This window comes from Abrus precatorius, unplaced genomic scaffold (genome assembly GCF_003935025.1).
Source record: "Abrus precatorius isolate BTA unplaced genomic scaffold, Abrus_2018 Scaffold10, whole genome shotgun sequence".
NCBI lineage: Eukaryota > Viridiplantae > Streptophyta > Magnoliopsida > Fabales > Fabaceae > Abrus > Abrus precatorius.
Window position 1 is genome coordinate 11,844,154 of NW_020874292.1, and position 26,365 is coordinate 11,870,518.

Genomic DNA, 26,365 nt, shown 5'->3' on the forward strand with positions numbered 1-26,365 from the left:
GCAAAGCACGTCGAAATAAAAAAAGAAAAAAAGAAAAAAAAGAAAAAGCCGAAAAAACAGAAACTAATATAGCTGCGTAGGTGATAATAATGGGAAGGGACCCGCATATGATTACGATTTTCATTTTATTAAGGTCCTCCAATCTTCACTCAGCCCCCACCCAATCGTAACCGTCGTTTGCAACGGTCCTGCACTGTTCTTCTACCCTTGCCGCCACCACCAAACGACGCCGTCGGAGAGCAATGGGGATGGATTACTACAACATACTCAAAGTGAATCGAAACGCCAGCGACGATGATTTGAAAAAAGCCTACAAGAGACTCGCTCGTATTTGGCACCCCGACAAAAACCCCGTTAACAAGACCGAAGCTGAAGCCAAATTCAAACGAATATCCGAAGCCTACGACGTTTTGAGCGATCCGCAGAAGCGTCAGATCTACGATCTCTACGGCGAGGAGGCACTTAAATCGGGTCAGTTCCCGCCACCTTCCCAATCCTCCTCTTCTTCGTCCTCTTCACGCGCTTTCCAGAACCACCATCACCGCCAGAACGCTACCACGTCGTTTCGCTTCAACCCCCGCGACGCCGACGACATTTACGCCGAATTTTTTGGCGCGGATGCTGCCGACGTCGGCGCTGGCGCCTCTTCCCGCCGTGACGGCTTCTTCCGTACCTCGAATGGCGCCGCGTTTGGCGCCACGGGAAGGAAGGCTGCCGCGGTGGAGAACGCGCTTCCCTGTAGCTTGGAAGAGCTTTACAAAGGCGTCAAGAAGAAAATGAAGATCTCCAGGAACGTCTACGATGCTTTCGGGTAAACCGGTTTGAAATCCTATCCTAATTGTGACTTGCGTGTTTGGAATGTTCTGTGCTTCTTTGAGATTGAGATATTATGTGTCAAAAGGTTGATTAGTCAGCGTGAGGGTTCGGTTGATTGAATCTAATTTTCAACTAAGAGTGAAAATGAAGTACATTGAATTGGTGTTACTTTTGATTTAGATGTGCGTGTGCGTTTACCGCGAAGGTTTACCTTAGCTGTAAGTTCTAGCACAAATTGCAAATTCTGTTTATGACATTGATGTTTCGCCCTTCAAGTGAAAACCCTCTCCTTGTTCCCCTTCCCCTTTGACTTGGTATCGCTATACTACACTTAACTGGAGTGGATGCTGAACCAAATTATGGTTGGTTGTTCTTGAAGTCCAAATCTTTGACCGGCTAGGTTAGGGACTGTTTAGTTTCAGAAAACGTTTTATATTTTTACTTTTTTAACTAAAAAACTGCTACTTTATTTTCATTCTATTTCCCGTTTTCAAAGACTTGTATAGGGAAAGGTGAAAACAGAAAAAAAGAAGTTGTTTTTAGTGTTTCTTATACAGATATTTGTAAATAAGAAGCAAAATGCAAACAAGGTAATAATTTTATAATTAAAAGGGAAACAAAAAATGAAAACAAAAAAACATTTCCTGAAACCAAACAGTTTGATATCATGGTTTTGTTTTGCTAGTGGCATTATTCACTTTTTCTTTCATGTCTATCACCTGTCTATGCTTCTGGTCATTTATTCTATATTGGAGTGGAATGTTGTGGCAGAATATTTGGTTTGTCCTGAAACTAGGCTGAAGTGGACTTTGAGGCTTTAGGTGATGATGTCAGATTTGATATTGGGAATCATGTGTGAAATATGGAATTTTGGTTAGTTGTTGAACTTGAAATTTAAAGAGTGAGTCTAAGCCATGAAATCATTCAGAGTAACTGAGATATGTATGTAAAATAATATGAATGTCACAATGAATCTATATGCTGTCAATCTTAGAAGAGCTACTTTTTCTAGTGAGCAGAAAATTTTCTAGTTTACAAATGAAAGGATGTCATTCATAAGAGTTAAGTGTAACATATGCCAGAATGTTGTTTCCACTCAAATCTTGGAAGCCTTTTAATGTTCATTTGGTATGGTTTTGACCTTATTATGGACATGATAAAATTTTGTGAAAGGGAATGTAGTAGGGTATGCATTTGATGTTTCCCATTGAAAGGCAGGTAATGAGGGCCATGTACACTTCGCACTTGCTTGGACTGGACCTAGTTAATATAGTGTGTTCATATATTAAGACTACCAGCTATCAGGATTCCCTTAGCATTTGTGTACTGTATTGATTGAGACAGATACATGTTTAACCTGTTGCCTAAGTGATCACTTATATGATAAACTTTAGGCGTCTCACTTAGGTTTGAAGAATTATTTCATCACCTTCCTTATGAATGAAACATAATTCATAATGACACGGGTGAAGGTATGGAATGATAAACCATTAGATTCCAATTCCAATGGAATCTAGTGGTTATATATCCAGTTCATTTGATTTGAAGATTATGACAAAAAATTTTAAATGTGCTAGCAATTATAATTTTTGGTCTACGCATGAGAATCTCATTGATAGTTTACCTGGGCTACTAGGAACTTGTGCCCTTTTTTCTTTGGGTGAAGTGGCCTTTGATCAATGTTTGCTGAGCAGCGGATTTCTTTTTTATGCTTGAATGGATCAATGTAGTCTCTTATTTTTCATTGCTAGACTTGATAATGCTATATAAATTAAATTCATTTCACCAAGCTTTCTTATATTTACCCTAGAGAATAAATTTTGTTATCTTTATAGCTCACAAGCACAGTTGAAATTATATAAGTTCATTTTCAAAATGTTTAAACTTCAGTAGCATACTTTGTTTTATGAAGCAAATGTTTGCCATACTTGTTTCCTTCGGAATTTTTTCTCTAAGATACTCAATGACTTCTAGAACTTCCTTTGTCAATTAAATTTAGTAAAATGAATGTTATAACATGAAGGTAAGACATTTGAGGTTGATGTCTTGATAATTACAAATTATGCTTTCTATTTTCAAAATTTTTGTGAAGGAAACTCAGAAAAAAAAATTTGCTTGTGTCTTGATAATATGTCATAGAATTTAATTTTTTAGTGAGCTCAATGGTATCGTGCAAGTAGCTGACCTTATCTAGTAGGATAAGATTTTGTTTTTGTTGTATTTTACTTTTTCATTTCCAACTTTTTTCCTGAAAACAAGAAGCAAAATGAAGACAATGTCAAAATTTTGTAATTTTTATTGAAACCATGTGAATTGAAAGTGAAAACAAGAATCAAACAACACCCACTGTGTTTGTATTTAGTTGGCGACTTTTTCTTATTCCATATATTGCTTCATTTTTCATTAATGAATATTTGTAAACGAAGAGGTTTCTGTATGGTCATTAAAGTATAGGAGCAAGAATATAAAATAGACGTAATATTGCCTTAAGCATTAGGCTGTTGGCTTTTCCAATGCAACTCAAGGTAGCACTGATACAGTTTTGTATCATGTTCAATCCTGCCTAAATCTTGGGAAATTTTAAAGCATAGGATATGTATGGGTCAATATACTTTTGAGTTAAATAAAATATAAATTTTCCAAGTTTGAAAAGAAAATTGAAATACAAGACAAATCAACTTGATCAAGTATTACATACTCTTGAAAGATTAACTACCCCAAATGCTAATTTTATCTGGCACCTGTTGGGAAATAATAATATTTTTAAAGTAAGTTTCAAACTTGGATCAATTTGAAACTATAGGGTGCATTGATGCAATTGGAACTTGGGGACCAAATCAAACTTTCGGGAAACTAGAAGGGAACGAAGTTTAATTAAGCTTAGCAATTTTCTTTTCTAATGTATGCATGTAGTGATTTGATTGATTAACCTTTTTTTTCTACATTTTCAGTAGGGGCCTCTATTACCCTGATTTATTGGTATCTGTCATTGCATTGGTATTCTAAAATCCAAAGTGAAAGTTTTATCTTGAAAACTGCAATCTGATAGTTAATCTTATTACTCTGCTATTTTGAAGAAACAAGGAAAGGTCTGGCTTGTAATACTGACAGCATAAATGTCTTTTTCGGAAAATTCTGCTGTGGTTCTTTTACTTCTGGGAAATGGATATTTGTGTTTGTTGACAACGTTTGACATGTGCATTTCCATTTCAGCAAAGGTCGGAATGTGGAGGAGATTTTGACTATTGAGATAAAACCGGGCTGGAAGAAAGGAACCAAGATTACCTTTCCAGAGAAGGGTAACCAGGAGCCCGGTGTCATCCCAGCTGATCTTATTTTTGTGATAGATGAGAAACCACATGCTCTGTATAGAAGGGATGGTAATGATCTGGTGATCAACCAGGAGATAACCCTTCTTGAGGCCCTTACAGGTAAAACATTGGATCTCACCACCTTGGATGGAAGGAGTCTCATGATCCCATTGACAGATATTGTCAAACCTGGTGCCGAGGTTGTTGTCGCTAATGAAGGAATGCCCATATCAAAAGAGCCTGGAAGGAAGGGGAATTTGAGAATTAGGCTTGATGTTAAGTATCCCTCAAGGCTAACACCTGAACAGAAGTCTGATCTGAGGAGAGTTTTAGGTGGCATCTCATAAATGAGTTTGGTATTTGGTGTCACTGGTGGATGCACATTGTAAATATATCATGTGCAGAGTGTTGATGCATGTGAATAACAGGAATACTCTACGGGTGAATTTGAGTATAAAGGGATAACCTACGGTGAACCCTTAACTTTTGGACTTTTTTGCAGGATAGGAAACATAATCGACTTTTTGGAAATGAGTGGAAGCGTCAATCTTAGTGAAACAAATAGGTAGGTAAATTCAACTTAGTTTCCATCGTTTTGCTTCAACTTATTTTGCCTTTTGATCAAACTCGTGAAGATTATTAGTCTTAATAGGATCACAATGAATCATGTTCATACCATGAGAATTGTATATATTGATTGTTTATTGATTGGAGGTTACTTTATTGATATGCTGTTCTTTTAAAATTTAAAGTCCAACATGGAATCGTGGTCTATGATTTTATTACAGGTTCGTGATTTCTGCCATAAAAAAACTTGATGCATATCGAGCAAAGTTTTCCTTTGAATTTTCTTTGTTGATCAGCTGTTGTGCTTGTGTTTAGAAATGTTATATTTGTCTCTATCAACTCTCAAGTTCCACCGTATTACATCTCATGAATATGTAGAAACGCTTTATATATGATTGTTTTATCCACTTCAAACGCTTAATCTTAGGAAAGTTTACTTAAATTTCTTTTCCAATTTAAATAATCCGTACTAGCGGTGGAGATTGTACTTTGTGGAATGATATGGAGGAAGAGTTAAGCTTTTTTGGTTATTTTATGGGATCATTGTGAGTCTCTGGTCTTATAATAATTTAGTTTAAATTTTTAATTTCTACAATCAAATCCTTAGTTTAATTTTTCTTTACATAAGATCTTTTTATTTCAATCAAATAATTGGGTTTAATTATTGATTTGAGGTAGAAAATGTTTTAAGAGGTTCAGAAAGTAACAAAATAAGATGAAACTTAGAAAGAGATAGTAGTGTGTAGTGAAGATTTTAAAGAGGAAAATTTGACATTTTTTACTGGGTGAAACGAAATTTTTTTTTTGGATAGATTGAGTGAAAATGAGTTTTAAATGGTTAAATTGGTATACGGAGATTTTGAGGGGGGAAAATGTATTTAAGTTTAAAGAAAATTGATTGAAAGATTTAATTAGAATCATTAAAATAATCGGATTTAAATTTAACAATTAAAAATTTTAATAGATTGAGTAAATTATTAAGAGATAAAATTACACATCAATCATTGTAGACGTATTAAAAAATCAGCTAAGCCTAGAATTTATGAATCGTGTGTGAAGAAGAGAAAACATGGTATTGAAAAACGGTTTATTTTTGGAGATTTCTTTTCTTGGTAAAGGGAGAAAAATTTCAGCAGCATTGTATTTGACCTTACTCATCAATTTTAGTTGATTCGTTAATAGTGTTCTAGAGTCTTCAAGGGATTTAAGGCTTCTAAATTACGTTCTGAATAAGGATATAAATATGTAAATTGAAAAAATAGTCTGTTTTAAAAACCTTGTTACTTCAGTAGCATTTTTAATTACTTGTGAAATTCTTTAAAAATATAAAGGTGTTCTGTTAGGTTGTCATTTTTTGGTCGAAAGTTAGGGTTTTTGTGCTGGATATTATGTGTAGGGTCTGAATTTTAATAGAAAAGAACTAGTTTATGTAGTAAACATTTATCACCTTGGGATTTTAGTTTTTAGTAGTTTTTATCACGTTGGGTTAAAGCTTATTAGCCCCCCTAAGGCCCTGCCGAACCGCCTACTGTCGACCCAAAAAACCAATTCCTACATTGTAAGTAACTAAAAAGAAAAAGTAGAGCTTACGTTTAGTTGTTTTTGGAGAATACTTTTAACACCACTCTTGACATTTTTCTAATTATTATTTTTTCTAAATTTACCCTTGATTAACATTTCAAAAACCACTTTTTTCATTTTTTTTAAATCTTTTCTCTATTTTCCTTCCGGAGGTGAAACTGCAGCAACTCTTGTCCTTATCCTACGAAATTGAATAATCTTGCTCGGAATCGGAGGTCTATTTTTGGAAACTGATTACATCGGTTTTATGCCTCCACCGTCCACTCCTACCTAATGTTTAGAAACCTTTAGATATTGTCGGAAACATCTAAAGGTTTATTGCTCTTTTGGAAAATTTTCTGAAATTCACAATTGGAAACTATTTTATATGATTTCAAACATACAATACCGAAAATAGTTTTTATACAATTTCAAAAATCGAAAAATTACAAAAGATCCAATAATCAAAACATAGCAACAAATATAATCCAAAATGCAATAATTAGAATTTTACTATCTCTGCCTGCTTTGCTAACGCTCAATCACTGCTTCAAAGTACTGCTCAACCTCAAATCAAATTGTGTATGGTGAACATCTAGTCCACTACCTTTCAACAAATACACAAGTCTATACTTCAAAGACAAAAAATATATTCCGTATGATTCTTCATCTCTAGTGATATGGTTTTTAATCTTCATCAGGGCTCGACTTAATCCACCGGCCACTTACCCAACTTGAAACATTATTTGGACGAAACCGATTCAAATTTGTAGGAAATTACATTTCTTCAATTTTAAGTTTTTGAATTCTAACCCACCCAAATTTCACTTTTGCCCAACCCCATTTGAAAGAGTGACTACGCTAATAATCACTAATATGCTATATACAGGTTATTTTAGGAACAAAATTAATATGATTGTAAAAAGAACGAGAAGGGGTGCAAAAAACAATCCCTTTGATTTTGTTACGAATCACCACCATTTGATCTTTGACAAATGGGTGTCCGGGTTAATGGACCGGCCCATGTTCTTCCAACCCCATAATAACGAAACAAAATATAATTGAACATTGGAAAAACAAAAAAAACAGGTTGAACAAGTTTTCCCTTATTCCTGTTTTGATTTTATAAGGGTTAAATAACAATAAATACGTGTCTTACTTATTTTTACACATACTACTAAGTTTATCTATATTTTTGGTCATCTAGTAGTACTTTTATCTGATTATATCTAATTAACTGATAAAAATGGAACATTAATTTTGATTAAAGATAAATTGCTAAAACACGTGCCAAGCGTAGTTTAACCATTTTTTTTTTCTCGGGGAAAAACCACGTTTTGGGAGTATTCTTGGTGGTGTTTCAATTCTTGGTTATTAGCCCTATCCTTGGCAACATGCCACTGGCAATGAAGGCTTAGGTAGCCAGAATGTAGAATTTAATGGCATTGAACAATATAAAGAAATTGAACTTGATCTGGTTTGATTCCCTTTCTGGACCACTGACCACAAAATCCCAATAATGTTCTGAACCAATTCTTATTTCATCACTTGTTCGTTTTCCTTGTGTAATTTTTATTGTTAGATTTTTGTCATGGCCTCTAAGTCGTGATACTTGATTTGTATTATTCTTTTGTACCGTTATTGTCACATATATTTATGGATATAATCAACATAAAAGAGTACCGCACACCCAGAAAAAAAGATCAGATACGCATGTCTGCCACAGAAATAGACCCCAGAAAAGCATATATTTCTAGTCCGTTTATCATTGATTCCATTATATTCCTTTCATGTTGTTAAACTATTAGTTTATATTACCTTAACCACACTGTCCCACTGCTATTGGTGCTTTCCGAAAGTCGATTCTCTGTACTTGCCTGCCAGAATATTCTGTGGTAACAAAATGCAAATCCTCAAAGACAAACCATGTTTCCAAGAAGTATAATTGTTCTTTTCTTTTCTCTAAAAGAATCATGTTTTTTTTTTTTTTTTTTTAAATAACATGACTCTGTATTTTGATTGACCCCAAGTACACTTAAATGTATTTTTATTTTAATATTACAAGTTATAATTTTTACTAAAATTTTAGTGAAATTTTAACACACTTACAAACTGATTAAAATTAGTTAAATTATGTTTTGACACAAAAATTATGACTTATAATTCTATAATGAATTCAAGTTTAAGTAGATTTGATGAAATTCAAACATCAGTTATTTTGGAGTTCATCTAAAGAGTTATGTCAATCCAACGAGTAAGCTTTTTTTTTACTTTTCTCCAAAGTTTGGCGACACTGTGCTCTGCATCAACTTTTGCAATGTTCTCACAGCTTTCCTTTTTTTGTTATTTATTTGTAGCTGGAATAAAGGAAGAGATTATAGCACGAACGAATCATATCATAGTAGTTAATGTGTGATAGGGTCTTACTTTAAAGAAAAAGGCACCCCAACACCCACGATTCCACTGGCACAAAGCAAATCTTATTATTTTGTGTGGAGATTTTTGCCCTTGTGAAATGATTTTGCTGTAGAAAGATTCCTTTGTGCATGGAAAATATGTTATACGAGAAAGTTAACATCACGTTTGTCGTACAAAAAGTCCAAAGTTTCTTTTCATTTTGCAATTAAAAGGGGATAAAAGACAATGGTGCTGGGGAATTTCCCTTGATGGAAAGGCAAATCATTTTGAAAATGTGTTTTTATTTTCGTTATAAAAATAGTATAATGATATGATCTATAAATAGTAATTTTGAAGAATTCAAAAGGAATAATTTAAACAGTAAATAAGTTCGTTCAACTTTGCGAAAACTTCTAAATTATCAAAAGTTGAAATTCGCAGAGTATTTGAGGAATGGTAAGGTTCAATTTTCTATTTTAGATGTAAAAAACTTTTCTCTATCATAATATCTTTATCAACGTTATATTTCCTGCATATTTAGATTAACTTAACTCGAAAATAATACTTTTTTTTTTATCATTTTTTGTTAAAAAATATTAGTTATAGTCCATGTAATTTACAAGTATTTATTTTAAAATAATTATATATACAATATATAATAAAATTGTTTAAAATATTAATTTTAAAAAAATATTTTAACTTAATTTTATAACTTAATTTTAAAAAATGATAAAGATTTAATAATTTTAAAATATAATTTATTTTGAAATAATAAATAATATATTAAGTATCATAAAGTTTATATAGATAAAAATATTTATAAAAATTGAAAAGTTTATATAAGATAATAAGAGAAAATTAAATAATACCTTTTATCTTTAAAATTTAAAATAAAATTAACAAAATAATAGGCAAAAGGTTAAATTATGGAATAAAAAAGAGTGTAATAAAAGAGAATAACTCTACAAGGTTAATTATTTCTTATATTTAATGCCAAACTTAATATATTTAATATATACTTTTATATTATAACGGTAAATAATCATTCTTAAATAATTTTTTATTTATACTTTAAATCTGATATTTTAGAATATATTATTTTCTAAATAAACAAATTAAATTTTAAATTATTTATAATCTTAATTTATATTTGAATTGTGAGACACCACTATCAATAGAAATTCTGTATGTTAATTTTAATAGTTTATTTTTATAATTTTTTCTTTAGAAATTTTACTAATTTAGTTTAATTCAAACTATTAAAATATTTAATATTATCATTAATCTTTTATTTACAAAATTTATTTAAGTTTAAAATACCCTGAAATGATGCAAAATTTCTAAAAGGGTTGCCTAAGTAGAATGTAGTTATACACTCAACAATTTTATACATGTTTATTATAAAAGATTATAGGCAATGCAACTTTATGGTATAGGGAACTATAAGTTTTCTATGGTTATGCCACGTTAGTGTGTCATGTAGCACTACTCTCATGCTATACCACTCCTATCAAACCAATACAACATCAACGTATATGCACTACTGTTGCTTTCTTGGTATTTTCAAATAAGACACCCACGTTTTTAAGCATTTAAATACACCATAAATAGGAATATTTTTAGGATTGTTTTATTCAGTCACAACTGTGTTGTTCTAGGTATTCAAACCAAGAGTTAAGTTATAAGACTCTATCATCACTATGATAGTTAACAAGGAAGGGAGTGTGATCACACTCATTTAAGGTTTTACATTTTATGGCTTCTTATAAGAAAAAAAAAAGTCTTAGAGTAAATTATTTGTTTAGCTCATCCTTTATTAATTTGATCCAACTAAAATTTAATCTTTTTTTTATGTATAACTTTATAAGTTCTTTAATATATAAAATATAAACTTTTTATATGTAATACTATAAATAATATGCAATATCTAGTAATATATTATTATTCTATTTATTATATATCTAATTAAACACAAAATATAGAATATATCCCTTTTATAAAGTTTAATTTTATTTCTTTATACTTAAACATGCTTTTTAAAACTAAATATATCATATTTATTTTATTGAATGTGACTATGTGTTTCATAGTTTGACTATATCAAAAGAATTATAAATATTACTTTTTTACACATGAGAGACAGATCACATATTTACATCACTCGCATATTTTTATATGATTTATTTTATATCAAACATTCAAATTTATAATAACTTTGTTGTAAATATCATTTGTTGGATATCATTTTTTATTAACTTTACATCATTCTGATTTATCTTCAATTTATTTGAAATGAAAAATGAAAAATTAATAAAAATTTAATCTTTCAATTTTTAAATGTTGTATAATTTTTGAATTGTGAGATGAATATTAAACTCTATATTTTATAATTTATTAGAAGTTGTCAAATTTTGTCTTTTATTTTAGATAAATATTAAACTATTAGTACTATATTATATTTTAGAATAAATAATATTTTATTTAATTTTAATAAATTTATTATTTAAGATAAGAATAATTTATTTTTATCAAAATGCATGCAATGGAACGTGTGTATTGGGATCCAGAGAGATAGGTAGTATTAATTGTAGGTGGAGGATGAGTTGAATCTGTCCCAACTATGACAGATAAGGTAGAGAGGTACCTACGCACAGTTTATCAAAGTAAACAATTACTGCAATGCCTACTTCTTGTTAATTATACATTTTCTTACAATTTATGTAAATTTAATTTATTTTATAAGCTTAAAATTTAAGTTATAATTTTTATATATAATTTTTAAAACTCTACAAAACCTTGAACAGGCTTTTACTTGGGTCGATTCTGCATTTAACATTACCAATTTAAAATCCATGCATATTATTTAATTGTTAAAATATTAATTCAATATGAAAACATTATATTACTATTCTGATTGGATTGAAATAATATGATTAACTGTAACATAATTCTAATCAAAATATACAAGTCTAGTTTTAAAAATGGGATCCAACTCAATTAATCTAGATCAAGTTCAAATTATCAGGTAAGAATGTTGGACGTAGTCCCTTTCATTTTATTGGATTTAATTATTTTAAAACACAATATATGTAAAATTAAAAATTAAATACTCATTTATTTTAATTTTAATTTAAATATTTTATGAATATAATTAAATTTAAATAAGCAATAAATAAATCTTCATTTTAAAAAAAGTTAGATAAAAATTAAAAACTCTAAATTTTAATATAAATTTGTATTAAAATATTTTACTATTTTCAAAACAATAATCAAACATGCTTTAAGAGTTTAATTTTAATTTTTAAACATAATGTATATGAAACTATTTGAAAATTAATAAAGAATTTAAAACGCGTTTAATGAGGGGAATGGGAAAGATACCGAACATAAGTTCCTTTTCAAATATTAAAATTATTCCAAAAACAAAGAGCAAAATTTACACTAAAGAATATAATTGCAGAATTTATAAAGTGGGTCCCACGACAAGAAGCAAATCACCGTTATATATGATGGGTGACAAGCAAATCTCTTACATGAAAAGTTGGCATTCATCGAATCATTGTACCAAAAACAATTAAAATTTAAAAGGTATTTAATAATAGGCCACCGCAGGTACCCTTTACAACATAAATCCTTAGTCTCATCTCCAAAAACATTCAATTAACGCCTTTTGGTGACAAGAAATTTATTTCGACGGAATTTTAGGTATTTTGTAAATAAAAACAAAAAAACAAAAAACAAAGGTAACTAACGTTTCCATCATCGTTAATCAATCAATGGAAGTTTTCCGAAAAAGAAAGATTATGAAAGACCATGTGTTTCCCTCAATTAAGGGTGCGACATGGGGTGCTGATACTCTATATTAACTTCATTAAATTAAAATTAAATATTATATACAAAATTAAAAAATTAAAGGGAGAACTACATTTAGCAAAATTGATAAAATAAAAAAGAAGGAGGCAATTTAAGGAAGAATTGACAAAACAAGTAAGGTATGACTTAAATTTTAGTAGAGATTAATTATTCAAATCGCTAAGTGATTATAAATTATCTAAATTAAGGTTTACAATAATTAAAATCAGTTGAAAAGAAATAAAAATAAAAAATTAAATACAAGTTGTAAAATTGGCTAAACTAACTAAAATACTGTTAGAATAAGTTTGGAATGTTGGCTCAATTTGAGCAAAAAGATAATATGGTAATTTGTTAGACTAAATAGGGTTATGATTGTTCAAGAACCAAGCCCAAATATTGAGTAGAAAATTTAAATTAAATTCCACAAAAACAATGCCTACATGATGTGGAAATGACTAAAACTTTGAAAAAAAAATTGCAAAATTATCAATTCTATCTAATCCAGCTCATTTCCATGGTTTGTGACTTGAAAGTGAAGTTAAATTAGCAATAATTAAGTGAGGAATAAGCTTAATGGAATTAGCCAATAGGAGATAAAACTTGGTTTACCAAAACTCTATGAAAAAGACATTTGGGTCAATGCAAGATTTCTATCCAATAAGCCTAACTAAATTGAAACTAAACTCTTCTCAAATTAATCATTAATTAATACTAATTAGAGAAAGGAAATTATACTTGATTAGCAAGAGAATTAAGAGCCAAAAATTTTTGGAGGCCACTTTACATATGGAAGGAAACCGAAAGGGGGAGGGAATTCTCAGAGAAAAATGCTGGACTAATACCTCAATATATAGCCGTAATACCCAATCACACAAGAAACCAAGAAAAAGTTCAAAAAATTTCATGCAAGTTGAAAGGCAAGTTCACATAAAAGCCAAGGAACAACTTTGAACACTTAGCCAAAATTTTTCTATTTTAGCAATTCAAACATTTTCAACCCTTGGACAATAACAAACATATACTAAAGAAACCCCCACACTATCAACCATGACTTATTCCATAACTAAACACTTGAAAAATTCAAAGAAAGACTAAACAAAACACTATTACTCCACCAAACCAATTAAGTAGAAAACTCCAATCTCTTAGGAGCAATGAGGAGACCAAAGCATACCAAATAGTAAGAAAGGGAGAGGATGCAACCACCCACTTTCAACTTCACAAAAATCAAATGAGGAATGTGAGTATAGTTAATAAATTAAGGGATAGTTTTGCTAAATGATTTTGTGTCAAGGGGAACCTTTAACCCTTTTTACTTGATAAAAATTTTGTGGTCCTAGTTGGTATATGAAATTAAAATTAGTTGGACAAAAAAACTCTAAACAAATCCCTAAAAACAGTGAAAACAAAAAATTCTACAGAAATTTTTTGACAAACTATAAAAAGGTGTTTGAGGGAAATTTTATTGATGACTTGCTATGTGCTATGTGCATGATTGTGAATACCAATTTGTTTGTTGCTCTCAAATATTTTTTAAAAAAGTATATATTAAAAAAGATAAATAATAGAGTTGTTTTAACAGAAAAATAAAAAATAAAAAAATTAATTTAGCTCTAAAAAGGAAAATCTTATATTATACAAGCATATACCTAACATCCAGAGTAAGCTTTAAACATGAGAAAAGAAAAAACTCAGAAATTTGATGTTTTATAAAAACTCTAAAAGTATAAAATGAAGACAATATAAATATACAAGTAAGAAATCTAGAAAAAAGGGAGGTTTTCAAAAAGAAATAAAAATATTTTTAAAAGAGGCAATCGATTTTCAAGAAAAAAGCAAAAATTTTAGGAGATAAGGGCATTTTTTTAGAGGAGATATGAAAAAAAAAAATACAACAAACCTTTTCTTAGAAGAGAAAGATAAAAATGAATAACTAGAACTTTAGAAGGAAAGAAAAAATATCAAGAAGAAGAAAAGAGCATAGAAAGAAATTAGGCCAAAAGAGAGAAAAGAAACCGCACTGTTCCAGCCACTTATCATCCTTCATTATTACTGAGATCTGAAACATTTCTTAACCTTCTAAGGTATAGTCGTTATTCATATACTCATGTTCTGGACTATGTTTTGAGTTTTTGCAAAATAAATAATATAGAGTGAAGGATGAGAGATAGACTGAGGGAGAGTTACAAGATTTTGAAAAGTAATAAATATTCATATATATATATATATATATATATATATATGTGTGTGTGTGTGTGTGTGTGGAGTATGATCCCCATCCTTGTCTTTGAGCTACTTGAGAAAGGTGTGTCTTGGTCTTATTTCCATATCTGTGGAATCCCAAATAAGCAAATTTTTATGGAGAAATTTAACTTGAAATGTTCATTTATTAAAAGGTTTTATTAATCAATAGGCAAAATTATTCTTTTCGTCCCTTAACTTTAAAGTAAAATTTACTTTCGTTCTCTAACTTTTTCCCCTAAATCCTCAAAGTATTTTTTTCACATGTTAGTACTTTTCGTTAACTCTGTTACATAACGTAACAGAGACATCTTACGTGGCGCTGAAGGGGCTTAACGTCATTTATTTAATCATACGTAGACTTTTTTATTTAAAAAAATAATTAAAAAATACAACTCCCCCACTTCTTCTTCATCTTCCCACAACTCCCCCACCATTTTCCCCTAAATCCTCAACCCACTAGCCCTACTTCCTCCTCTCGCATCCTCTTTTTTCCCTTCTCATAACTTTCCCTCTCCTTTCTCATAGCTTTATCACCATTTCCTCCTAACCCACCAGCCTTGTTTTCCCCACCCGCATCTTCCATTTTTTCTTGTAGCTTTTTCTCTCCTTTCTTGCAGTCCCGCCATCCCTTCCTTCCTATAATTAAATTTGGATTTTCATGCAAATCTGAAATAATCCAATAAGCAATAGAGTGAAAAATTGCAAGCTTTAGACGCAAAGAGAGAAAGGGAGCAGGATGGATGTTCTGTAAATCAAATTTATAATTGATAATTGGGCATGGGTTAGTACTTTGCTAATTTATTCTATAAACCAAATGATTGAATGGATGTTTGGAATAAAATTTTGGAGATAATTTTCTATTGAGTTGGGGGAAAGGAGAGAGACAGGACTAGAAGTGTAAGATGAGCATGTTTCCCAACATGATGGGTAGACCTTTTTCTATACCTCAAATAATAATTAGGAAATCCAACAAAATTGCATATTATGATGTAGAAATTCCTCCATTTAGGATAGTTTTCTGCAATGCCAATAAAGAAACTAGAATATTAGCAAGCTTGTTTATGATATAGGGATCCTCCATTGGGGCATTCTCGTCATGAACAGTGTTGACAATAAAGAATTTAGAGATAAGATGACTACCTAGAGCCAAGAGAATATTTCTCTTATAAAAAATTTCATCTGCAAGCTGAAAAGAGTTTTCTTTTAGCAAAGAGATTGATTTATTAAGATTAAAGCTTGCAACAATATCATAACTTGCAATATTAAATAGAACAAAATATATGTCTTTTCATTTCTCACTGTCATCCAATTTGAATTTGGTTTCGCAACCACTTCCCTTGAGTCCCTCCACTAGCTTCATGTTGTTCATAACTACCACGAACCTATCATGGAGGAGCGTTTTACCCCTTTCACCAGGTTGAGGTTGTTGGATTAATGAGAAGATTGTTATTTGAGAGAGTTTTACCCTTTTCACCAAGTTGAGGTCGCTGGATTAATGAGAAGATTGTTATTTGAGAGAAAGATGCTGAGGTGAGACAACTTCTCCATGTGTATTGATGACTTTCCAATTCAAATATTTAGGTAGGATTAGTTAACAGTGTTAAAGTCATCTGAGCGCTACTACCTAGGATATTTTTGTTAGATTATATAACATAGTTAACAAAAATAACTAACGTAGAAAAAAATAAAGTTTGAGGATGAAAATAAATTTTATCGTAAAGTTAAAAGATAAAAAGATTAATTTTGCTTGATCAATATTGGAAATGATTAACAAAATAATAAATAATATATTTTTAATAAAAATAAGTTGAGATATATTAAAATTTATATAGGTAAATACCATTCATTTTTCCATTGAGACTTTAGCTATTTATTTGATTTTTTTATTTTAAAAAATTAATGAATACTTATTTTTATAATTTTATATGTAATAATTAATTTATTTTTAAAATAAAAGATAAGAAATAAATAAGTTATTAATTAATATAATAGATAAAAATATAAGAAAAATTAATAATAGTTTTTTAAAAAATTTATAAATTATTTTTAAAATTTTTATACAAAACTTTTAACATACAAGAAAAAGTATATTTATAATTTGTTTAATTGATATTTTTAAAGGTTAAAAAATATGAATTCTTCACGAACTCAAAAGATACAGAGTTAATTTTTATTTTTCAGTTTAGTTGTATGTAAAAATTAAACATAAAATTTTCTACTGAATAGATTAATTTCATATGTATATATAGAAAGGAATAGTTTTAATAAAGTGAATATAATAATTTTGATTAAAAAAGGAGAAGGTAGCTTAAATGTTTGAAGCGGGTATCATGGAACAGTACGGATTGTACCATGCTTGGAGGGTGTGACACGGACAAAAATCATGTGATGTGATGATGAGCTTCCCATTAGTTTGAGCCCAACAAACACGTTAGATTGCCCAGTAAGGCTCCAACACATGTCTGAGGGCACATTGGGACCCTTCTTTCTCTCACTCTTTCTGTCTTTATTCACATGCGCTTCATGCAATCTTCAAAGAATTTGTGAATTTTCATAAGTTCCTAAGACTCTTATTATCTAAATGAAATTATAGTATTTGGTATAAATTATTCCTTATGCAGCCTTAATACATTTGAATATTTAATTTTTATTTTTATTATTTCAAACTCATAAATTAATTTAACAAAAAATAACATTTCTTACTTAATTCAGTTCCATTTTTAGTTTTACTGTTAAAAGTAAACCAAACCAAACCATAATCTGTATAAAAAAAATAGATAAATTCTTCTAACGAGACGTTCAAACTTTTTACGCTATAATATAATTTAAGTCCTATTTATTATCATCAAAATATTTTTATTAAAAATATGTATTTTTAATTTTTAAATTAAATTTAAAATAATTATAATTATATTTTTAAATTTTATTTTGAATTATTTTTTAATTTAATAACATTGATTGATATAGAAAATTTAATTACTAGTGATATTTTATCACTTTTATCTCTAAATATGGTAGTTATATATTATTGTTCGAGGTTCTAGAAAAGATTATTGAGTGATGCCTTGCTTTAAATATAGTTAATTTTTTTTAGGGTACTTTTTTATATGATATAATTTTTTGAGTTTGATAAAATTATTATAGTGATTTTTTAAATATTTGACACGGTTATATATTTAAAAATAAATTCAAAATTATCAAGTTATAATAATTTTTATAATTAATTTACATGTTCAATGATTATAAGTAATTCAAATTTAATTTTTTTGAGGCAATTATGATCTACAATTTTTTTTGTCTAAATATTTAATAAAATTATGTGCTAGGACTTAAATTCAATACTACTTATTAAAATGAAACAACTTCAAAATAATTGATCAATACATCAATTAATTTACTATTAAAATAAATTTAAAATTATATTAGAATCATGAAAATATCTTTAGTATTCACAAGTTAGCGAAATTCAATTAACTTGATTAATTCAACTCAATTTGTTAAATAATAAGTTCGTTGCTTCAAGTAAACGAGTTTATTCATGTAAAAACTTAGAACTTGATGAAGTATGAATTGAGTCTTAAGTTAAGAGTGACAAAATCCAACCTAACTCATCAACCTAATGACCCATGTTAGTACACAAGGAATCCCTAATTTTATTTAACATTCTCTTAGCTTCCTCATTCTTAATGACCCATTCTTTTTTATTATCTATCTTCATACAACAATAGTCAACTTGCTTGGCTCCCTACCCATTATGCAAGTCATGCCTTACTTCTGTTTCTTTGTCCTTTTACCTTAATAAATCACAACATCAATATTATTGGGTGCTCTTCCTTCAAGAGATTATTCTTATTATAATGGATCTAAAATGTTAATTAAGCTATTTGTATATTCTTATTTTCTTATACCTTACTTGAATTTGTGTTAAATTTTTGGACAAGTAACAACCAATTAAATAATTAGTCAAATTAGTTAAGATTTGTAGATTTGTGAACAAACTTATGGTAGAATATGTAACGCCCCGAATTTTGTAATATTAATTATTATTATTTATATAAGTATAAATGTATATATATATATATATATATATATGTGTGTGTGTGTGTGTGTGTGTGCATATAAGTGTAAATAGATGTTGTAAATTTGCATTAAATGCGTAATGATGGTATTTTTGTGTGTAATGAGTATGAATATGTGTATATATATGTATGCGAGGGTGTATGATTGATTGGATTGGATTTTCTGATACTGAAAACAGGTTAAGGGTGTAATTTTGGGCTATCCTCGCTGCAGCGAGAGGGCCCTAGTAGGAAGGACCGAAACTGTCGCCTTCTCGCTGTAGCGACAGAGCGACAATTTATGGTGTATTTTTGGGTGCAGTCTCGCTATAGCGAGATTCTACAAAAAACAGAGTACAGTTTTCTTTGAGTTTTTTGCTGTAGCGAGAATGTGTGTCGCTGCAGCGAGGGAACCTAAATTTTACGTGTTGAGTTCCTAAATTTTAGATGAGTTTATCTTTAATAACCATGCTTAAGTCAATTTTATAAAAGGTAAGATTGAAATGATAATTTTTATAAAACATTTTTTACTTCAAAATTTAACACTGACTAAATATTAAATAAGGACTAAATATTAAATAAAACTCACACAATATGTTTAACTCATTTCATAATTTCACAATTGTTTAAAATTTGAAATCAATCATTTAATTGCCAGTGCATTTTTAAATATTATAACATATAAACGTTAAATTTTAGTTTTCTCTTACGAATCAAGGAAACACTAGTTATGAACTTATCAATCTCTACCATTTTAGATAATTATAACATCTAATCTTGTTATAATATTTATTTATCATTTGTCATATTGACTATTAGATTTATTTTTCCATTAAGTAGTATCAAAACATGTTTAATTCTGATATAACAGTGTACATGTAATGAGCTCTAATAGATCAATCTGAAAATTTGAGTTTTTTTTTATTAATCTCGAAATTAATTGGAACTTTTGTTAATGGTAATGTTAATAAATTGACATAAAAATTGTGTGAAATGGATTAGTGTACAAGAGAAAATTTTAGTTTTGAAATTACTAACTCTAACTTTTGAACCTAATACAAATTTGAAAAACCTCAATCCATATGTTTGTGAAACTTTTTCAATTCCTTAAGGCTTTTATAGCATAGGAATTTTTAACACTAAAATAATTTTCATCAAGTAATAAGAGAAAAATTATGAAAAATCTAATACTATCTACTCTTTTTTTATGGAGTTATCTAAGATATTAGAATATTTAAAACAGAATTACATTAGTTTTGTAAAGCATTACAAAAGAATCCATTGACACTAAAACTACTTCAAATTGATGTTGTATGTGAGAGAAATTTGCGACGACCCATCTAAAGAAAAAATAGGACCGATGAATTTGTGTTTGATATACTTGATAAGAATTTGTGTTTATCAATGATGTAGCAAAAAATCTTAACAAAAGCTTGAAAATGCAAGTAAAAATTTATTTATCATCTCTAATTTATGATAATTCATTGGCAAGTGCTTTTAATATATTTAATTTTGAATTGATTATACTTTGATAACCGATGTAACAAGTACTCTATATCAGTTATTTCTAGAATTGATATAAAAGGTACTTTTTACATCAATTCCAAAAATAACTAATGTAAAAAATATTTTTTTATATCTTTACATTAATTATTTAGCAGCCAATATAAAAAAATTTATAATTTCTTGTCATTACTATTGTAAACTTTGAAAGGACATAAATTTTAACATAAGATTTTAATTTAGGCAAATAATGTGTCTATTTCATATAACTTTATGAAGTTCTAAAAAATTTCTTTTCTAAAATTCTAATTTATTTTTATATCAATTCAGAAAATAATTGATATAAAAAGTAATTTTATATCAGTTATTTTAACAATCAATGTTAAAAGGTTCTTATTATACCAAAGGAGATTAGTCCGACTGGCAAGCGGCTCGGTTTTGCTTAAGCAAACTCTTAGGTTTAAGTTCTTGTGTATACAAAAAATCTCTAGTAATAGACTTACGCACCACATCTATGTGCTCGACCTGAGTTGGATCCAGATTAAATTGGATGAGAAAAAAAAAGTTCTTATTATTTTTAAAATATTACCACACTTTTTTATACTATTGTTATTTAGTTAGCATCTCAATAGCTCACCCATTCTCTTTAAAAAGAAAAGCTTCAGGCATTCCCAACCCTGACTACTGTTAGGGAGTGTTTGGTATCCAAAATTTTTTTTAAGTAAGATCTTAGGAATGTGTTTCCTGAGTAACTTGTTATCTATGTTTGTTTATTAAGTAACTTTTCTAGAAATATTTTTATTTTCTCCCATTTCCATGTTTGGTATTAAAAAAACTTACCCAAAAATATTATTATTTTTAGAAAAATAACCTTAACTTAAATGTAAGTTATATAAAGCTCTGCTTTATTTTTCTCTTACAATTTCATTGCTTCACAAAAGTGGTCATACCATCAATTTCACAATCATGATGTGATTACACCATGTTGATAAAAAAAAAAAAAACCTTTTGTTGCATGATTCAAAAATATTAACATTAAGGGTGTGCATGGATTGGATGTCCAAAAAATCAATCTAAATCTATTTAAAATCTAATTAGATGAATTGAATTTTGAACCAACCATTTTAACTTTTTTTCAAAACTGGTTTTAAATTTGGTAAAAATATATTATAAATATTTTTATATTATTATTAAATTATTATGTTAAAAATATTTAAATTTTATAACAACTAATATAAAATTATATTTGCATATATTTTAATCTATTAATATAATTTTCTTTTTTATATTATATTAAACTAATAAATATTTTCATATTATTCTACTTTTCAACTTTTCATCGTCTATCTACTACAAACTAATTATATAGATTAAATTTTAAATTATTTTATTTTTTTAATTAATTTAAATTTAATTTTTGTTGAAATTAGTTTTAAATTTAAATTTATATTAAATTAGTTTTAAATTTAATTTTTAAGACAAAATTGAATTTCAATACATTGTAAATTTAATTTTTAAGATAAAATTAAGTTGTTGTATGTATCTTTGTATAAAATTAGTGCGTTTTAAGAAAATTTTAGTAATATTTATTAATTATATAATATTTTATAGAAGTTTATAAAATATTTATTATTTTTTTAACTTATTTTTAATAAGTAGAGTTATTGATGAAAATTTAAATTAAAGTCTATAGAAATCAAAATTAATAATATAAAAAATAATAAAATTATTATATTATAATATTTTAAAATTAAAAAATAAACATAAATATAAAAATAATAATAGTAATTAATGTAAAAATATTTGTTATATTTTAGTAATAATTATATTTTAAAATATTATTTTAAATATTTAATTTTAATTATAAGAATTAAGATTAATAAAAAAATATTAGTCATAAAACATAGTCAAAATAAAAATTTTGTGAATTAATATAACACACAGGAAAGAGTTGAAAGAGACTAGTGAAGTAAAGAGAAGAGAAAATAAAAAAATAATTTAGAATTGGTAAAGTGAAACGACATAAAGAGGGGGCATTTTTGTTTGAAAATTTTATATTTATGAGAAATTTGAGAATACTCACCTATTGAAGTAGAAAAATGAAAATTTCAATTTTTTCACAATTTAAGTTTTCTAGATATTTCACATTCTTGAGAATATTTTTTTATCTTATACCAATCATAGGTAAAAAAAAACTTTTTAAATAATATACCAAAAAATTAAAACATTCCGAATACCAAACACCCCCTTAGATATATAGTTTACTTGTGCGGTTTGTTTGATTTCATTAATAAAAAGCTAATTCATGATTTAGCTTTTTTTTAATAAGTTTTCAATATTGAAGTAATTAAATTAATAGTAGATTTAGGTTAAGATTATTGTATTAATAAGAATCTCGTGGCACCATGAATACTTTTAGTCATTAATAAATATAATTTTTCTGCCAATTTAGTCCCTTTATATGCCTTTAAAAGGTAAAAAATATTTTGCAAGAAATATGGTTAAATATTTGATTTTTGTTTGAAAACGATGTCTAAGAAGATTGAAACAATAGAATCATTTAACAAGTTCATAGCTGAAAATCAATTATTTTGAAGCCAAGAGTAAAAAATAAAAAATAAAAAATAAAAAAACCTCCCAATGTTAATTTTATGCCCGAAAATTGGGTAAACTTACGTACCATACAGGCATAGAGGTTCTTGGTTGTTGGTTGGTTGAAATAAATACATAACAAAGAAAGCGTGTCTATTTGAATATGTCACTTTTGTTTGATGGGTGATTTGATTTCAGCAAATTCTTTCGTAAACAAATAATCCTCTTATATATAATTCACTTTTATAGAGTCTTCTTATCATAAATATATTAATAAAATTATTTTTTTCACAGTTTGATATATATATAAAGATTCAAATTAACTAAAAATAATATATATATATATATATATATTATTTTTATTATAATAATTTTACGTGTTATCTATTTTTTATTAACTTTATTTTAAATTTTAAAAATAAAAATTATTATTAATTTTTCTATCATTATTTTAAATAAAATTTTAAATTTTTATATAAATACACATTTTTATATTTATAAAAAACATTTCTTACCTTATCTAAACTTGCAAATTTTTTACAAATACTTATTTTTATATTTATAAATTTTTCTTATTACCTTATATAAACTACAAATTTTCATAAATATTTATATATGTTTATAAAATTATAATGCTTAATAAATTATTTACAACAAAATATTAGTAATTACATGATTTTTAGTTTCATATGAAAACATATTTTCTCTCTTAGTAAAATTATAATCTATAACTTTCAATTTTTTTAAAATTTAAACTATTCTCAAATAATCTCTCTTACAATTTTTTTAATTAATTATATCAAATTTATTTTTAGTATTAAGATATATTTTACTCTTTTTTGTATATTGTATATATAAAATGATTATACTTTTTAACATTTATATTTTTCAACATAATATAATATTATATATTAAAATTACACTTTTATTGAGATATACATCATAATTGATCTAATTTTTATTGGTATGTTATATTTGATTAATTTTATGATTATATAAAGTTCTCAACTTTTACATTTTTTAATTTTATAAAATATTATGATATTTCATATTTCTTAAATTATATATTAAAATAAAATATGTATACATTACAGACTAATAATTTGATCAACGAAATCATTATTATTTTATATTAAATAATTAAATGTATCTTTTGCAATAATTGTTTATATGTAAATTAATTATTAAGCTTGTTTGTTTTAAAATTATTTTTTTATTGTTAATTATAATTTATAAAAACATTATCTCATTTTTATTTAATTCTTAAAAATTATATAAAAATAAATTTTATTTTTATTATTTATATACAAATTTCATAATGTGATATTTTATAATTTAATTAATAAGAATATATAAATATTTTCTGAAACCGGACTACCCTTTAAATTTATATTTGGTTGTTTAAATCTTCCCATATTTATATAGTTTACTTGAATTTTTATTACTTATGTGATTCAAATACGTGTGAATGCATAAATATTAATCAAATTATTTTAAGAATAAACCTTGAATTGAAAGTTTTATATAAATAGATTAAGATTGTAAGAATTTATAAATTTAAAAATTAACTATTATTTTATTGGATCGTTTTGTTTTAATAAATAATATTTATTAATAAATAAATTAATACTAGTCATAAAAAATCCATTTATTTAAATTATATATATATATATAATTAATATGTTAGTATTACTTAAATATGTTAACTTTATATTTTATAAAAATTATTAAATAAAATAATTATATCAAAAAGTACTTCTATATTGTATACATTATAAAATATATGTTTTAATTTTTTACCCAAAACAAGTTGATGTATTAGCTAGGATGTGACACGAGTGGAAACACACTTCGACCTTGTTTACATTAACAATTCAACTGAGAATTATACAAAACGGATTTAGTCTAATTTTTTTGTATGCCGCAGTTCCTAAAATCTTTTTAGGACCTGCCTTTTTCTTTAACGTGTTAAGCTACAAGTTGTATGTATTTTTCACGTTTAATTTTATTTTCATTATTTGATATTGAAACAAATTTTTAAGACTCTTATAACAATGACAAATACTTACTATTTTATGAAAAATACATTAAACTTATAGAGCTTCTTCAAACATTAAAAAAAGTGTAAAAATTTATTTAAAAAATATCACATAAGTGTTTAACAACACTTTAATAAAAATTTAAAATAAATTAAATTGTAATCCATTTTAATTTTTAGGAGAGAATTTTATATAATTTTAAAATAAAAAATTTATAATATAATATATGCAATCAGTATTATATTTTAATATTATTTGTGACTTAGTTCCTTCCTTTTCAGTGTAAGAAAAGCAAAGAAAGTAAAATTTAAAAAATTAAATAGATAAACAATGAATCACTTAAAAATAATATCAACAAAAATAATAAAATCACTTTCCGCTGACTTATGCTAAAACTAAAAAGTTGCTAATAATTAGGTATTTTAATTACATACTTTTATTTTTATCAAATAATTTTTTTTACTAGTGAAATAAACATTTTAATTAATTGAAATATCTTGTCAAATAGGTCTTTTTTTTAATATGGGTTTTTTTTTATAAAATTATCAAAACATGGCATTTCAAAAAAATATCACTTGAATATGGATTTTGTTAAAAAAAATGCTAATGGCAATTTTTAAGACAAAAAGGTTAGGTAGAAGAAAAAGTCGCCAATAGCAAGTTTTGAAGAAAAAATAAATTTATAGCTCTAAAAATCACCACTAGAATTTTTTTAAAAAATAAAAATAAAGCTCAAAAACTATTATTAATGGTAAGTTTTAGAAAAAAAAAATTTGCAAGCAAAAATTGTTATTGGCAAGTTTTGAAAAGTAAAATCGCCATTTACACTTTTTAAAATCTTATTTTATAAATAGACATTTATTATTTACAGTGAATTGCATCTTAAGCTTTTAAAGCTATCCATTTAACTTCTCTGAATATTATCATTTCATTCCTCATTTTACTACTTTATAGTTGAAAAAAGAATGAGCACAAATACAATAATTTACTTTAATGTTGAAATTATTGTAAACACGAATGAATGTGTGAGATTTACATGTGATAAGTCAAATTGTATATTTATTTCTTACAATATATCAAATAACACACCAAAATATTGACTTTGTCAATATATTGAGGTAGAGACTCCAAAAATAATAGAGAATATTTAACAATAGAGAATATAACCAACGGTTCTCCAATCTTTATTTTTGGAAGTTTTATGCAATACCAAGGAATTGCAATAAATAACGATGATAATTTTTAACAAATATTTTATATTCATCACAAGCGTCATACTCTAACTTGTCATTGAGTTGTATGTCATTTTGAAACATATTACAATAGGTGCATATGAAGAAGGTAGCGATGAGGAGGATGAAGCTTATGCAATTATCGTTCATAACAGAGAAGTAGAATAGAAATATAACAACACTGTAAGTGA

The 26,365-nt window shown here is 27.0% G+C and overlaps 1 protein-coding gene across 4 annotated transcripts; it reads left to right on the top strand.

The window, feature by feature from the left end:
- Window positions 1-55: 55 nt before the first annotated feature.
- Window positions 56-26,365, top strand: LOC113868376 (dnaJ homolog subfamily B member 1). 4 transcript variants are annotated; one of them, XR_003505360.1, is made up of 4 exons: window positions 56-811; window positions 4,030-4,915; window positions 13,847-13,849; window positions 26,269-26,365. XR_003505360.1 is itself a non-coding variant. In XM_027503879.1 (3 exons), the coding sequence occupies exons 1-3, from the start codon at window positions 243-245 to the stop codon at window positions 4,472-4,474; spliced, it is 750 nt and encodes a 249-aa protein (XP_027359680.1). In that variant the 5' UTR covers window positions 56-242; the 3' UTR covers window positions 4,475-4,835. The 4 variants fall into 4 exon arrangements, 3 of the variants coding, with proteins under 3 accessions (XP_027359680.1, XP_027359661.1, XP_027359671.1); XM_027503879.1 differs by lacking the exons at window positions 13,847-13,849; window positions 26,269-26,365 and having other exon boundaries at window positions 56-669; window positions 4,035-4,115; window positions 4,233-4,835; XM_027503860.1 differs by lacking the exons at window positions 13,847-13,849; window positions 26,269-26,365 and having other exon boundaries at window positions 4,030-5,182.